Source organism: Falco biarmicus, chromosome 5, assembly GCF_023638135.1.
Source record: "Falco biarmicus isolate bFalBia1 chromosome 5, bFalBia1.pri, whole genome shotgun sequence".
Lineage (NCBI taxonomy): Eukaryota > Metazoa > Chordata > Aves > Falconiformes > Falconidae > Falco > Falco biarmicus.
In genome coordinates, this window is record NC_079292.1 from 17,220,613 (window position 1) to 17,237,669 (window position 17,057).

Sequence of the window (17,057 nt, forward strand, 5' to 3'; positions counted from 1 at the left end):
AGAACAATGTTGATAACCCACTGGTGTCTTTAGTTGTTGCTGGGTGATGTTTGTACGAAATCAGGGATTTTTCAGTTCCTTAGGCCCAGCCAGCCAGCGGGCTGGAGGGGCACAGGAGGCTGGGAGGGGACGCGGCCAGGACGGGTGGCCTGGGCTGGCCAAGGAGGTATTCCATGCCAGGTGACGTTATGCTGAGTATATAAACTGGGGGAAGAAGGAGGAAGGGGGGAAATTTGGCCTGATGGCGTCTGTCTTCCCAAGTAACCATTAGGCATGACGGAGCCCGGCTTCCCTGGGGATGGCCGAACACCTGCCTGCCCGTGGGCAGTGGTGAATGAATTCCTTGCTTTGCTTGCATGCACGGCTTTTGCTTTACCCTTTTTCTCCACCTTTCCATTCTAATAATTATTATTATTGTTATTATTGTTGTTCTTACCTCTTTATTCTGTTTAAATTAAATTGTTCTTATCTCAACTCTCAAGTTTTACATTCCTTTCTGATTCTCCTCCCCATCCCTCCGGGTTGGGGGGAGTGAGCAAGTGGCTGCATGGTGCTTGGTTGCAGGCTGGGGTTAAACCACGACACCTATCTTTATAATCTACAAGTTCTATTTTTGCCATGCAGAACATGCAACAGAAGATTGTAGTCAGGCTGCTTTGGATTTTTTGTTGTTTTGGGTTTTCGTTTGTTTGTTTCTGGTTGGTTTGTTTTTTTCCAAAAAAGATTTTGATCCTGTAGGGATTTTTCTCCCAGATCTTCTGCAATAATTTTGAAAAAAATTATTATAGCATTGAAGCTCTCACGAGACTAGGATTTTTTCAGTACTAACTGCAAGAGGATAACACGGCTTGGGGCAATCTGCATGTGCAGTAGCACCATACTGAGCCTTCTGTATAGTGCAGAAACATTCTGAGCCACAGTTTGGGCAGGACAGAACTCAACTACCTTGAGTTATTGATATCAGATCTAGTAGCTTTGGCCTCCCTTTTTATTCACAAAGAGAAACAGGCCCTTTTGTAAATTCAACTGAAGACAGATGAGGATGAAATGAATTGTGACAGAGTCAGACCATCCTGACTAGTTTTTCCTCAGTCAAAAGGCAGCCTTAAAGAGACAAGCTCAGATGCACAGAAGACACAGAAGAATCAGACAAATCTTAGCCTTTGGATGCACAGGGTGCCTAGAAATAGCATTTTGGAAGAGAACAGAGTCTCATAGGCTATAAAAAGGAGCTACTGGTCTGGTTAACTGCCCAATAAAACATGTAACAGCAATCAAAAAAAGAGAGCTTCCCTTGATAGGAATTTTGACATCACCACTACAACATGTGCAAGATTAAAACAAATTAATTTAAATAGGTACAGAACACTCAGAGGGTTTAACCTATAGCTAGCTCTTCAGACAATTTTTTAAAATGGCACCAAAAAGCAGTCAAGCATTAAGTTACATTTTACAGTTAGCCACGATGAAAATGAGAGCAACTGGAGGTTTGGACACAGTGTTCATATTATTCTTATGTTCCAGTACCATGTAGGCAACTGCAAACAAAGATACTGTGGTATGGACAAATTTTACTTAATTTTGTAAAACATGACTCTATATATTAAAAGGAAAGCAATACAAAACATAAAAAACCCAACTTACTTAAATTGTGTATCATTTACAGGAATATCCAAGTGTGATTCCAGCTGTTAATCAAAAATGAAAACAAACCTGTTATTTAGTGAGGTCAGTATATAATGATTAATATTTCAGACAAGTAAAATGTGTTGAACTCACATTTCACCAAATTCAACATTTTAACAGAGTTCATTTATCCTCCTCTAATCCTTACAGTCACCTCAAAACCCATAAAATAGATTCTTTAAAAAAAATAATAAAATAAAATAAAAGAAGTTGTGAGATATTTAACCTCCTGCATTAGAATAAATTTCAGCCACTGGGACAAAAGTCTAGTAACAGTTACATGTTCAACAGTTGTAATTTTTATGTTCCGTTGTCTGTATTTTTGTCACAACAGATTTTCCTGCCTCACTTAAAATCAACACAAAATTAGTACATGGTTTCTTTGTCCAGTGCATTTGATAACCCTGCTTTTCAGTACTTGAGTATAAGATCAGTATAATGTCATGAATGTCACTTACTTCTAGGTAATCTAGTGACAAGCTGTGCAATTCCACTGAAGTTACCTTACTGTGGCACAATCTGAATCTGACTGAATATAATCTTGAAAAAGAATATAATAATAATAATAATAATAATAATAAAAAACCAACAAAAAACCCAAAAAGAATATGGAAAAACAAAACCCAGTTTTCCTCTGCAGAAGTTCCAAAAATAAAAGACACTGAAACAGATCTCTGTATCAGTGCCTAGAAGACACAATTACATCCCACCCAAAAACATAGTATAATAAAATAGTCATGACTTACTATTGAGTTAAAATTTTCATCGGGATAAAACTGGACACATTTTAAAGTACTCTTTGATTCCTGGAATTAAGAGGATTTTTTTTAACTGATAAAATAGAAAGCATATTATATAGGTTGAAAAGTGACTGGATACTCCACACCATCCTCCACATTCACCCCCCCCTTTGCTAACAGATATGCAAAAGTTAGGGGACAAAAGACAACTCTAAAAACCACATATAACCCCCCCACAATAGCACTATGACATGCTTCCTTCCTGTCCCAGATCATTATCTGCCCATCATCTGTAATTTTGTGGGCCCTCTCTTGAAGCAGAGCATTATTACATGGCTCACACAGACACATTCTATAAAGTGGAAAAAAAAAAGTTTTCCATAACTACCTATATGGCAAAAGGAACCGTATCTTATTTTGGTCAGTTCAAAAAGGGTATTTCCGAAACAAAAATAGGAATATGTTTCTCCATCACAGTCCATTTACTCTTATTTCCTAACACTTGGATTTTTTCTGGTGGCTAAGTTAATAAAAGTCAATTTTCATTTACTTAGAACACATCAAGTGCAAATAGACCCTCAGACAAAAAAAATAATACAAATCCAAAGAGTTTCAGCATTTCTAGCCAAGAACCTGCCCTCATTTGGTGACTCAGTAAGTCTGTGTACAAAATACTTTCTAGATGCGAATTCTCTAGAACAGAGGCATTATACACAAGACAGTTTTTGGTAGATTTAGATGCTTTTGAATAAAAGACCTTTTTAAAGTCAAAACAACTGACAAACCCACCCTTTTTTCTAGAAAGCACTAAGACCACTAGTCTTCTTGTGATCTACAATGCACAAACAGCAGTTAAGGCAAGTCTGGCTTTAGGTTATTTGAGGCAGGAACAGGACAGACTGCTACAACGAAAAACAAACTCACACTATTATTACCCCACACACTCTACTGTCATGAGGCAGGCAGGAAAAAACTACTAGAATGACTTTCATCTCACCTTTGGAACAATGTAGAAGAGCCTTTGTTCCATCATATCCCATTGTGCCCAAATGAGATCATCTGCAACTCTGGCTCTTGGAAGCTGACCTGAGTTTTGAATCACCTAAAGGGAAAGAGAGAACATCAGAAGTTGTCATATAAGGTTCTGTAACAATTACACACAGTCTGTGCTTTACAAAGAAAAGTGATGACAGAAGCGGCACAAATACTAAGGTGTTTGGAGGGAATATGCTACTTCTTAGCTGCACAAAGTCCACCTTTGTTGTGTGCAAGGTACTCAGTTTAAAGAGATCAGAAGCACAGTCTTCAGGGTTCACATGCTACCAAAGCATTTTCTTTGAGATTCCTTTCTTGCAAGAAATTCACCACTTGGGCTGCTCAAAGTGAACAAAGAAAACCAGACAGCACTCTTGGTTATAGAGAAGAGGAGAGGAGTGAAATATCACAGCCCATTCAGAACCAGCTACATTAACTATTGAAGGAAGACACATTAGCTCCAAAAGGGATTTCTATGCAAAGTCACAGCCACATGATAGAGGGTACTGGCAGCAGGGAAAGGCCTAGAATTGCAGAAAACTACTAGGATTGTATAAATGCACTCTTGAAAGATGTAGGGAGATTTCATGTCAAACAAAACAAATCCTAGAAGGACATCAGATTAACCTGGTTTTTTCTGATTACACTCTTAAGTCTTTACTCCACAAATGCAGTCTAGCATATAAAACCCACCTGCTTTAAAAGCCATGATAACCTTTGAGAAAATGATGAAAGACTTCAAAGTGACTGAAAATCAGGTCCTTAACTTTTTCCTTCCAAGCTTACATTTGTCTTCATAAAGTGAAACATTGGCTTTCTTGACACAATTCTTTACTATATTAGACGTATGTTTATTATTATTAAGTCTTTTGAAACATTGGCTTTCTTGACACAATTCTTTACTATATTAGACGTATGTTTATTATTATTAAGTCTTTTAAGGAAAACATCAACAACTTGTTGAAGACAAATTCATGTTAAAAATGGGAAAAAGATGAGAGGAAGAAGAGATTGTAATAGTTACAGTACTTGGAGTTTTATGTCTTTTTGTTTGCTTGTTTTCTAAATGAATCCTTTACCAGGACACAGACTCCCAAAAGGCAAAGTTAGGAAGGTGATTCTGCAAATGTTTTAAATAGTGTAAAAATGTATATACACTATGTTTACTCCTGACTTCTAACATACAGATGCATTCAGCAACAAACAAAAACCAATAAAATAAGTTACTTTCCTCATAGATTACACAGTATACAGGTTTTTTCAATCAGCTTTCTGGTTAGCTGTGTAAATTGCCATGCTATCTATCTATCTATCTAAAAAATACAATATACCTACTATTTCTTCAATATAGTTTGTGTTGCCAAAGTATAAAACTCAAACCCAGTGAATTAAAATTACAGATGTTTATATTTTCAATTGAAGCAAACCCCAAGATTTTTCAAGTCTTACCACTTTGTGTTCTTCTTCTGCAACAACATGAATATCAAATTGTTCGATATCTTTAAAACATAAGGAAGAAAACCATTACAATCATACATTTTTATATGCTTTTACACAGCTTATTAAACAATCTCACCTCTCGGAATGCTATAAGAACACATTAGGGCCAGGGAAGTTCAACTCAGTGTAAGAGGAAATTTGCGATATATCGACACAGGTGTCTATGCAGAGACCCGGACTCTTCCTTTCCTGAGCCTAGGGTGGCATCAGCCACACATCCTCATGAAAACAGTTTGCTGCCCCCATCACTGCAGCACTGTCAAGAGGATTGCTAATGGAAACATGCCAAACCAAGCCAAGGAGCACACTTTTAATGAAAGAGCACACAGGTGCATGCCTGTGCCCGAGACTACACCCTATCACTGTTTCACTTCCTAGCATGAATACCACCTCACAGTCCCTTCGGACACAAGCTACCTAAAAGTAATGGTACTTTGCCTGTGCAAAGGGTGGAAGAGTCACACAGCAGATGCGATAAATTTTTCCAATATAGTTCACAGCACTATTAGCTGGCCTTAGGTAGGCAAAGGTCACCTACCTAAAGGTGGGTGTCTAGTTACCAGAGAAAATAGGCCTCTCCAAAAAGATGGGAAACGTGATCCCACTCTATAAGACAACTGAAAGGCAAGAGGGATAAACAGCCTTTTCCAAGCATCCACCTCTATCCATTCTCTCCCATTAGATTAGGCTGAACATGCAAAGTTAGCTGCATCCAAGGAACTACTGTCCTGTTCTTATCCCACCTGTCACACACTAAATAAAATCAATCTCCCAGTCAGTTGATCTGCTCTGAATTTATATAGGCAGCCATAAAAGTCTATGCTAGTTTTTTAGAAATAAAGATAACTGAAGAATGCATGCACTCAGCAAATAATTGCAGTCAAAGCTGGCCATTCTGCTAACGTTGAAAAAAAAAATCCCATCAAGCTATACAGGTTTTGATAGACAAAAAACCTAGAATAGCTCACACCCTTTCTTTTTTTCTTTTTTCTTTTTTTCCAGTAAAAGTCTATCAGAAATGTAAAGTATAAAGATCATCTTGAAGTAAAAGAATAAAAATGTATTTTCAAAATATTAACTCACATTTATCTTCCGAGACTAGCAAGAGGCGACTTTCTGCAGAAGTATTTCTGCCTTCAACTGGATAAAGAAACTATACAGAAAGTTTCACAAAAGTAAGTAAATGAGTGTTCTGAACTACTTTGGTTATCTAAAATTTATTTTTTTTTAGCTGGATATTAACATATTTTAGAATTACGACAAGCACACTAAAGATACTTAATTAATAAAAATAGCTATTATTACAGACTAATAGTCACCAATCACTACAATTGCAAACCTTGGGGGACTGAAGAGAAAAAAATAGCCTTCATGTCAGAGAAGTACTCTACATCAAACATTTTATGAACTTTCTAATTTTTTTCATTATATGGAGAAATGTACATTATCTCTATAACAGCTGCAAGATAACATGCAATACTTCCGTACTCAACCACTTTTTCCTCTCTAGTACAGTGGATTTAAAAGATTTATATTCAGTAGTTTAATAATTTACCTGTACTTGAACACAGCTATCCACAGCTTTTAGGACTCTCAGATTATTAATGGGATGAATTTCAATTAGCAAGGTTAAATACTTGGATACTGCAAAAAGAACATGGTTTAGGTAACATTCTTTTTTATACACAATTTTTTTTTCTAAACAGAAACTACATGGGAAAAAAAGCAAAAGGACACAGTTATTTTAAACAGTATTAAAACAATCCACTTGTAGTACCTGACTGTAATAGCTGACTGACTCTCTCTTCTGTATATTGACGGAAGCTGACCGCTAAGGGAAAAAAAATCAACACAGCCACAGTGAGCACGTGTATTTGATATTAATCTTATTAAACATTCTTGGAGAGCAAGCATCACAGACTTTTTTTACCAAAAAAATATATGTTAGAGGAACAACAGAAGCTCTTGTAGATGTAGAAGGCATGTGTAAATGCAGGAGGGGGGAGCGAACAAAGGGTCAGTGTGTCTTAGACTGTTGTTTTAATAAACCAGCAATATTGTTACAGCTACGTCTTTACGTAGTTACCTACATTATTTGGTGATGGATCCACTGAAATGCATAGACTGCATGGGCAACACATGAATCAAAACAGATTTAAGAAATTCTAGACCCAAACGTACCATCCTACAAAAGTAAATCATCTTTACCATGACACAAAAAAATTAATGATAAAACACATATTTACCCAATAATGTCCTTTCATTGTTGACTGAACAACTGATTATGCGTAGATCCCTCTCAAACACATAGAGGTGCTGTAAAGGAATACAGTAATGCTAATATTTTTTTTTAACTGAATAAAGAAAACCATCTAATTCCTCCTCCTTAGGAAAACACTGCTGACCAGTACACTGTTTTTACTTTTAAAGCAAATAATTTCAAGGCCAGAAGAACCATATTTCAAGCCTCAATTGTATCGCTTCTTTTTCTCATTCGTTTGTTTCTTACTGGTTGTTTTGAGCTCTATGTTGCCACTAGAGCAGCAAACCAGACCTTTACATAAACAAGACATTTCAATCATTTCATACTGTTATGGGGACACCTGCAAAGGCCTGTTATGATTCCAGTCACTGAATTGCAGTACATTCAGTTTTAGAATAATTTCTTACAAATGGTAGCACCAAACAGGCTGAGGATGCACACGTAACAAAGAAAACCCCAAACATTTACTTCTTAGCACACATGTTCAGTGTGAAGAGGACTAGAAAGGGCTTGAATTGGTTGTTTAGAAATAAAGACTGCAGACATGATACTTTACTACTCTCAAGTCATTCAGATGTTCTGTAACGTTCTGCATCTTAATACTATTGAGAACCATTCAAATACCTTCTCAGGTCTCTTTTCTGTTTCGAACAAGCATATACTCCTTAAGGACATAACATACTGTGTTGCAAGGCTTCAAAATCTGAAACATTACCGCACCGTCTTCACCAGGGAGAAGCCTGGTATTGTTCTCACCTCATTTTGTTTAGTTTGAAGATCATACAATCCAATGTGAGTATTTCTCTGATTTCCCTATGGGTGAAAACAAATTAGCACTGGCAATGTAAATACATACAAAATTAAACATTGGGGTTTTTTTTTCCCCCCACCTCCCTCTCTTCCTCCCCCTGCCCCTTGACACACATCCTCACACACTTCCCTGTCCTATAAACAGGCAGTTCATTATCTAATTCCAAGAAAGTGAGGCAAGAAAGAGAACAAAGATTTTTTTTTTTCCTTTTAGAACTAACACATGGGATAAAGCTGAAATGTGGCCAATCCACAGCCCACAATCCATTGCATAAGCCAAATGCCTCTCTCTCACTTTGGTTCTAAACTGGTTTTAGTTATAGGCAGTAGGGCCAGGAAGGGAGACATCTGCACAAGAATGAAAGGGGATGCTATGGCCCCTCGAAGATTTAAGGCTGGTATTCCAAACCTCACCAGCTTGGTGGGTCATTGTGCCAAAAGGGAGCACAGAAACATGAAAGCAAACACAGCTTCCAGTGATCTGCCTGCCCACTGGAGAAAGGATTTCAGCTCTGCCTCAGGAAATGATTGTTTGAAAGCTAAATATATTTCACAAGCTCAGATGACACCACTACCCTACTGCCTTTGAAAAGAAACATAATACACATCCTTTCTAGCTTATTGATAATAATATACAATGATTTTGTTTGGGGCACTTCTAAGACTATACAAATCAAAACTTTTCTTCTTGGTAATTTTTACCATGCTTTAAATGTTCAAAATATTTAAAAAAAAAAAATTAAAGTAAATTCTGCTTGGCAACATATATTGTATATCAAATCAAGCTGAAATCCATTAAAATACTCTAGGTATAGGCACTATATTGCAAAACTGTTGAAATTAAATCCAGCCACATAGGCTTGTACTCAGACAGTGAGTATCATTGTTTTTAACTACAGCTTGAGGGGAGAAGGGAGAAATCTGTGATTATTTACAAAGTTATGGCATCTTGCTTTGTAAAGTTAAAACAAAAGCCTGAGTATTCTCTTCCTAAGGGGTCTATTTCTGAGTGTCTCATTGCTGTGGCAATGACAAAAGTCTTTGACTTCTGATTTAAACGTGGAAAACAAAATGTCTTTAAGACACAGGCTTCAGCCCTCCTAATGTAAGGTTAAGCAAGTGCTTTCACAAATAACTGTTCAAATAACCATTCTTTCCAAGTGTGTCTGAAACGCTAATATCCTCTGTACTTAGCTACTGAAAAATATACTTTACAAGACTGGTAACAGGACCAGATCAGTGCCCATATCCATGCTTAAGCTAACATGCTTGTTTTCAAGTTTGCTGTAAAGATTTTTGCATCGCTTTGCAAAATAGAAGTGCTGACACTAGAATTCACCTCTGTCAAAAACATCTTCCAATTATCAACATCATGAAAGACAGATGCTGTCACACCTACAGTAAAATGCAATATTCTAAAATAAGCCTGAATATAAAGCTCATTCTCCACCTTCCTCCCCGATTTCATGCAAAACACTGGATTTTCTTCCACTTAGCAGACAAAGGTTGTTTTCTATTTGTAAATATTCGGAAATAAGCCAGGGCAGCTCCATTTAGTTTACATCCTTATTTGTCCACTATCCTCACTGACAATATCAAAGCTAAAGTTTGCTGCTATAAAACCAACAGGAAAGGCTCACAGACATATAGCTGTGTCTTGCAGGAGTGGTAGCTCATCATTTATAAACAGTTTATCATGAACAGAGGAAAGAGAGGGAGACAGAAAGATAGATATTAAACTGCTGTAACAAGTCAGTAAGATCTGTAGGTTTTTAGGAGCTGTAATTACATCATGATTCCTCCATCATAAGTTTAATGAAACAGAAGGACTAACTGCAGGCACTAAAAGCAGTCTGTTTTCCCCAGGTAAGCTTTCCAGTGTGATGATGTGTATTAACAGAATAGCAAAGCGCAAATAATATTTGAATTTTAGAACAAGTTCATGAAAACTTAAACAAAATCTCAAATTGGAGACTAAAACTACTTGTCATTCACTAAGATGCATACACCAAGACTCTTTTTTTTCATCTAAGTAAATATGAATGGATACTGCTGTTAAAAGGTTTGCAATAAACTCCAAAACCACAGAACTATACCCATATGTTGTCAATAGACTGTTTCGAAAAAAGGAACATTTGGATTGAATCCTTCTGAAGTCAGTAATAAAGCATAAAAAGACAGACACAGACACAATACTCCCAACACTTCCTGGTTTTTAGCATTCTAATCAAGAGAGGGGGAAAAAAAAGTTCAGTCCTACTTGAAGGTATCACAGTCCCAAGGTGTGACTGCAGCTGACACAAACAACTAATTTAACAAAAGCAGACATCAAGAAGGGCACAGCGTTAGCAGCTCAGAACCCAGCACATTCAGGACACAGAATGAGTGCAATGCAGCTACAGCCTGGACCACCACATGTGCTCTGACCAATATACAAGCCACCCTGACTAACACAAGCTTTGCGGCTGACATAACTACATGTTCTTATCATGTATGCAGACAAGTGTAGATGTACTGACTCCTACTGACATCAACAGCACCAAAGTGGGTACCAACAACTTTCAGCTGGTGAGCAGAATTTTTACTGATCCAAGAAAGAAACTACTCCACACTACAAACAACATCTCTCTGGTAAAACATCATACATTTAATGCAATACCACCTTAGGATACATTTGTCCTTTGTGAGAAGACTCCCAGAAGTTATCTTCCGGTTTGCCCACTAACAAGCGTAAATCACACTTACAAAATCTGTCAGCATTCTTCCCAACAGAGGAATAAATAGATCCTGGTTCTTCAGCAGGCTGGCTCACTCAGGAGAAAAAAATCACACTACCATGGTAAGAGAACAGGATAAGAAGCAGCAGCATCTCCTTCCTCTTTCACCTTCACATTTGAGAGGTAAAAATGGGAGCACAGCTGTGCAGTTTGTTAGTTCCAGCTCTCAGGCTTTGTCATCCAGCCATTCCTACCACACAGGCTGCACAGGCCACTTTATTTGCAAGATTAGGAAAGAGAAAATACAGTGAACATTTTCAGTGACTTCCTATGCAGCCTTTACCCCTAGGTTCAAGGAACTAAGCCTAGGTGTTTAAATCTTCCTGAGAGTCATTGGCCAATTCAGTCAATGGAGTCTAGTGGGTATTTGTCCACCTCCTCCACCTCACACACCCCCTTCCCAAAGCACAAGCTACAAGAGGCCAGTTCTCTAAACCCCACCAACTGTTTTGACCACATCCCTACCAACTACAATGGGAGCTTAGACACGGAGCACCCAGGCAGACACTAGCATTTAGATGAGTGAACCTTGAGCTCATCCCTTTTGCCAGCTGCAAGAGCCTGAACTGCTTACAAGGCAGTTGGACTCTACTGTCAGAAGCCCCAAAAAGCTTAGTGTGAGATTCAACAGACACTAGAAAGCAGCAACATCACACGTATGCAGTACCAGATTTCCCACTAGGGAGGCAGATGGGTTACTTTCATTAAGCCTTTCTAGAGTTTTGAGCAAGGAAAAAAAACCAAACAGACAAACCAAAAAACCTGATACATTCTACAGTGTTGTTTTTATGGTTACTGTTGTCTTGTACAGACTCTCCTCCCTATGCTTGTACTAAAGGAAACATCCACCCACAGTTAAAGTGTATTTTACCTTGATGAAGGCCTCACCTCTTCCCTTAACCCTAGGGATGCTGGAGAGTTTAACACTGTTGAGTCTGAAGGGAATGAAAGGCAGCCCTACTCTACTGGAGTCTGCTATCTCCAATCTGTACTCTTCAAGAACCACAATCCTCCAGAATCCAGCTGGCTCCACACATTTCTCTTCGATGCACAGACAAGAAGCACAGCTTGTCTCACCAAGGGGAAACCTTCTCAAACCATTTAAAAATCTCTTGGAACTACAGGCATTTCAACCTAAAAGCTATACACATGCCATGGAGATGTTAAAAAGGATAGCTCTAAATGCTTCCAGACATCAAACAAACAAGTGAGACTACTTGCAATAAACAAAGTAACTTGATTAAAGTAACAAAGAACAGCAGAAGCAGATTTAGTGTCAGATAAATGGTATCTTAACATATATATTGGTAGGGGAAAACATATTTAACTAAAGCAGTGCACATGAATTTAATAGACTTCCCTGAGAAATTCTGACGGTGAAAGAATATGCCACCTACAAAGAGTTTACCTGTTAAAGAAGTTGTGTTTTATTTGGGGCAAGATTCTGATTCTCCACCCACCCCCCACCCACCCCCGAAAACAACAGCAAAAACCCTGTGGACTTAATCAGGTCAGTACTTTACTCTCCATTTCATTATTCTTAACCTTTGTCTGAAGCGGAGTTGGGTATTTTCCCACTGTACAACCAAACAAGTTGTAATCAGTCAAGTTTTCATGTTCTAACCCTCACTGCAAAAAAGACTGAATTAGGCATAGATACACATACAGTGTCGTTCTCTGCTATATTTTTCTTAAGTTCTGAGACAGACTTACCTTCCAGGTATAAATAATTTTCCCATTTCTTTCAACATTTACAACATAGAGTGCTGATGAATTCTCAGAAGTATCTGAAATGATAAGTATCAAAAGGTACAGGATTTTCATTTGAGCTAGTTCATCATGTAATTTATGCACACATTAAGCAAAGATACTAAATACATTTTTACATACAAATACTTATTTGTATATGCCAAAATTACTCCCTTCTGGAAACAGAGAGACACTATTTCCTGTACCATGTCTTAAACCTGATAAGCTTCAACACAAACCAGGGGAGGGGTTTCAAAACCCACAGGAATGAACTATTTAGGTATATGATTCTAATGGCCACTACCTTTTGTGATGAAAATGGAATGTGCTTTTTCATCATCTTCCATCCACAGGGAAAAAAAAAAAAAAAGCATTCATTCATTATACACAACATGGGGTTTAAACAGTTAAGTTGCACTCCAATCCTCAGAACACTACAGGGGGATAGAACTAGTCCAACGAAAGTGTCACTTGCTCCTACCTGCCCCTTCAGCATCCCAAAGGAATGCCTGGAAATAAACTAAGTCTTCAGACATCAGTTGTACACCACCAACAACCTCCCAAAAAAACCCCACCCAAACCCCCAAGAACCACAAGATTAAACACTATCTAGATATGCAACATACCTACAGTTACAAGGGAACTAAGCAATGCAGGAGAAGAGATAATGTGGGGTGTGAATGAAAGAGTAGGATTAAAAGGGAAACAGCTGAGCAGGAAGCTAGCATGGACACAGAAAGAGAAAAACATGCCTGGACAAAGCAGCGTAAAGTAAAAACAACAGAAGGAAAAAAAAAAAGACGACAAAATATCATACTCAAGGTGAAAAAAATGCACACTTTCCTGATGCTGTTTTTCTGTTTTCTAATCACTGCGGCCACCAAAAAAGTTTATCTTAGATGGATCTTTCACTAAAAGTGGAGATTTTGCTCTTAACAAGGTTGAGAGCTGCATGACTGGTCCTAGTTTTAAGATAAAGGCAGCCTGTGGTTCAGTGAGCATCAACAAAAAGAATGCTCCACAACTCTCGGATAGCATTTAGCCAAGTTCAACACTATTTACTTTGCAGTTATCACTAAGCATTGATAGAAGAAAGCTATGTGAAACTTAGTTTCACAAGCCTAATATTAGAAATTGGCTTGTACGGCCTGCAGTAACACAAAAAAACTTGTTACAAGTATTACCAGAAGGAAATAAATTCTGTATTTTGTTGTGGGAGGACAATGAAAATCCTTAGTGTACATTTAACAATGTATTACTTTCTACTGGTTTCAGATCACTCAAAAGTACAGTACAATACCACTACATTAGGGCTGGCGGGTGACTGAGAAAGCCTCAAATAACCATATACTCTGCTCTTCTCTTAGTGGAAACTTCTCAGAATTTAACCACCACTTCAAACTTTCAAGATGAGTACTACAGTCTCCACACTTCTCTCACATTCGATACTTCTTCAGAACAGAATTTAGGTAGAGAAGGTCCACAAGAAATCTCCATGTCAATGAATTTCTCTTATCACCCGACACAGAGATCTCAAAGGTGCTGGAAAAGTTCCATGTCAGAAGGGAGTTTCACGTCACTGAACACTGTTGGTGGGAATATAGAGCTAAAGAAGTAGTGGCAATCATCTCTGCGCTTGGGAAGTCCTGCAGTAAAACTACATGTATAATTACTTCTTCCTTGTCCCCACAGCTGAGACCAGCAGATGAAGGGCTGCAAAAGAACAAACACAACCTGCCTGCCCGGTGAACAACTCTTAACAACATACTCAGGAAAATGTGGAGATTGATTTCCTGAAAGCTGTTACATGCAGCTCATACAAAAATATGTAGAATTAAGGAGAACAAGGCTGGTTCTCTTCACTTGCCACTCCTCTCCCATCATCACAGCTACTCCCAGCTCTCATGCTGGGATTAAATTCTCACATGCTATCAAGGGCTTTCAAGTCCTGAGGAAAGAAAATATTAGTAACTGTAACATCTGAAACCACTGACACAAAAGTACCATGACTCCTAAAAATTACTTGTTTTCTGTGAATAGGTCTTTCTTTGGTGTTTAAGTGAACCTTTTCAAATTCCTGCCTCCCACCTTCACATTCCTAATACAACAGCACTACACCAGGGAAAAAAGTACACAGACAAAAGTTGAAATGCAACACAGCAATGCTGGTATGTGACCATAGGCACCTTCCAACCTAGAGTCCTCTGATTCTGTATTACTAGGGACATTTACTGAACAAAGAGTCTGTATGACATTTTAAAAAGCTGAATATAGTTGTCCCTTTCCCAAAAACAAGTCAGCACCATTTTAAGATCATTATGAGATAAATGCATAGGTTAATTGACTCCTTGAAATTGATCCTGTGAATTCATCACAGATGAAATAAAAAATTAATACCTGAATTGACTAGGCATGGAGAATTTCAGAATTTTACCTCAAACTCCTTCAGTACACCATTCAATAATTGTTCAGAACACTATCTAGTACATGTGAAATATTTTTTAACAGATTTTGTAACTGATGGCTGGGTAAATAATTTTCTTTCACAAACCCAAAAGAAGTTAATACTGGTTTACCTCCAAAAAGAGTTCTTACGAAACCACCTGGTAACAGCTCCTCAACATGGGAAGCAAGTTAAATATTTTTGAGTTAAAAGCAACCAAAGGAAGTGAGGTTTCAAGTTTATCACCTGGAGACTAAATGACCATCTACTTCTACTGAAGTAATAAACACAAAGTGATCAGGGTTGGAAGGGGCCTCTGGAGATCATTTAGTCCAACCCCTAGTAAAGCAGCTCCTCCCAGAGCAGGTTGCACAGAGTCACATCCAGGTGGGTTTTGAACGTCTCCAGAGAAGGAGACCCCACAGCCTCTCTGGGCAGCCTGTGCCAGTGCTCTGTCACCCTCAGGGTAAAGAAGTTTCTCCTCATATTCATATCCCTGTCTTGCAGTTGTTGTCCCTTGTCCTGTCACTGGGCACCAGTGAAATGAGCCTCTTAACACCTGCCCTTAAGATACTTGTCAACATAAATTGCATCAATTACTTATTACAGTACTTTTTTTTTTTTTTTTTGACTGAGGTTGCAGTTTGTGAAAAGCGGAGCTGAGCAGCTGCCCTACAGATGAACAAGAAGTGAAAAACCACAGGGCCAAGAATACAGGAGGAGGGTCATTCTTTTTCCAGCCACATCTGCCTTTGCTACACGAGCTACAGCACACTGCTGTGACAGCTAACACTTCATCTAATTTTATCTACCGCACAAACATTGGTAGTTGGGTTTTCTTTTTCCCCACAGAAAGGACAGTACCGTGGGAGAGGGAGTCCTGCTAAAAGTTGTTGGGTTTTTTGGTTTTGGTTTTTGTTTTGGGTTTTTTTTTTTTGGGGGGGGGAGGGCGGGACGACACAAAATCCAAACCACAGACGTGTGAAGTAGCAGAAAAAAAGAACAAGCCGGGGAGCGCGGCAGAAGCGCTTGCGGCATGTGCGAAGCACCTTGAAGCCGTCAAACCACCCCGCATGCAGCAGCCCAGCCGCAGGCACCTGAAGGACGAGCCCCCTCACGGCCAGCCGGCCCCGGGCCGGGCGCTGCCCCCTCCTCTGCAGTGCGGCCGAAGGGGCCGGCGGCTGCTCCCCCCGGCCCTGCTCCGGACGGGGGCCCCCGCCGCCGCCATTACCCTCGCCCGCCGGAGACGGCGCAGCCCCCCGATGAGCCGCACCCGGGGCACTCGCTTCAGGCCTGACCCCTCCGCCCGCGGGAGAGGACAGCGCAGGGAGGCGGCTGGGAGCGAGCGGCCAGAGGAAGGGAGGGAGGGAGGGAGGGTGCTCTGCCGGCCCTCCCCGGCCCCGCCGCAGCAGCAGAGCCCGCCGGCGCAGCGCCACCCGCCGCGGCCGTTACCTAGAGCGGCGGCCCAACCCCGCGCCGCCAGCCAGGGGACCACATCCCTCTGCAGGTCAAACTCGGCCACCAGGTGAAGCAGCATTGTGGCCTCCTCTCACCCCGGCCCGCAGGGGGACGCGGGGCGCCCGCCAGCCCAGCGCTACCCTACTCCGCCCGCCGGAGCTCCCCGCACCGGCTCCAGCGGGGCGGCCGCCGCCATCGGCCCTCCCCTTCGCGCTGCCTCGGCGCCTATTGGGCGCGGCCGGCTCACTCAGATGGCGGCGGCGCGGAGTGGCTGGTTGCGCTCCCCGCCTCCCTCCGCTCCCCGCAGCCGGCGGCGGGGCGGGCGCGGCGCGCAGGGGTTCCGCTTCCTTCAGGGGGGTGGGAGCAGTGGGGCAGCGCCTGCGGGCCGCTCCTGAATGCGGCCTCGGAGGGCTTCATTTGCCCGTCGGAGCGGGCGGCCAGGCTCCTCCCGTGGCGCGGCGGAGGACGGGGTGAGCCTCCCTGGCACTTTACTGCCGGAGTGACCCAGAGTGCCTTGGGCAGTGCCTGAGGATGGGGCCGGCCGTCAAGCGTCAGTCATCAGGGGTTTGCTGAGCAGATGGCCCCAGCCCTCTGTT

At 40.6% G+C, this 17,057-nt stretch overlaps 1 protein-coding gene across 2 annotated transcripts in view; it reads right to left on the bottom strand.

The window, feature by feature from the left end:
• GSAP (gamma-secretase activating protein) overlaps positions 1-16,664 on the bottom strand; it is a 50,031-nt gene extending 33,367 nt beyond the window's left edge. The window contains exons 1-11 of one of the 2 annotated variants that reach the window (XM_056342119.1): positions 16,456-16,664; positions 12,525-12,598; positions 7,981-8,037; positions 7,208-7,277; positions 6,739-6,792; positions 6,517-6,605; positions 6,045-6,114; positions 4,914-4,960; positions 3,424-3,528; positions 2,433-2,492; positions 1,645-1,688 (exon numbers count right to left, since the gene is read on the bottom strand). In XM_056342119.1, the coding sequence (XP_056198094.1) occupies positions 1,645-1,688; positions 2,433-2,492; positions 3,424-3,528; positions 4,914-4,960; positions 6,045-6,114; positions 6,517-6,605; positions 6,739-6,792; positions 7,208-7,277; positions 7,981-8,037; positions 12,525-12,598; positions 16,456-16,540 (755 nt within the window). In that variant the 5' untranslated portion in view covers positions 16,541-16,664. Of the gene's footprint in view, positions 1-1,644; positions 1,689-2,432; positions 2,493-3,423; positions 3,529-4,910; positions 4,961-6,044; positions 6,115-6,516; positions 6,606-6,738; positions 6,793-7,207; positions 7,278-7,980; positions 8,038-12,524; positions 12,599-16,455 lie in introns of both variants that reach the window. The other variant, XM_056342117.1, reaches the window with a different exon arrangement.
• Between the last annotated feature and the right edge of the window lie 393 nt (positions 16,665-17,057).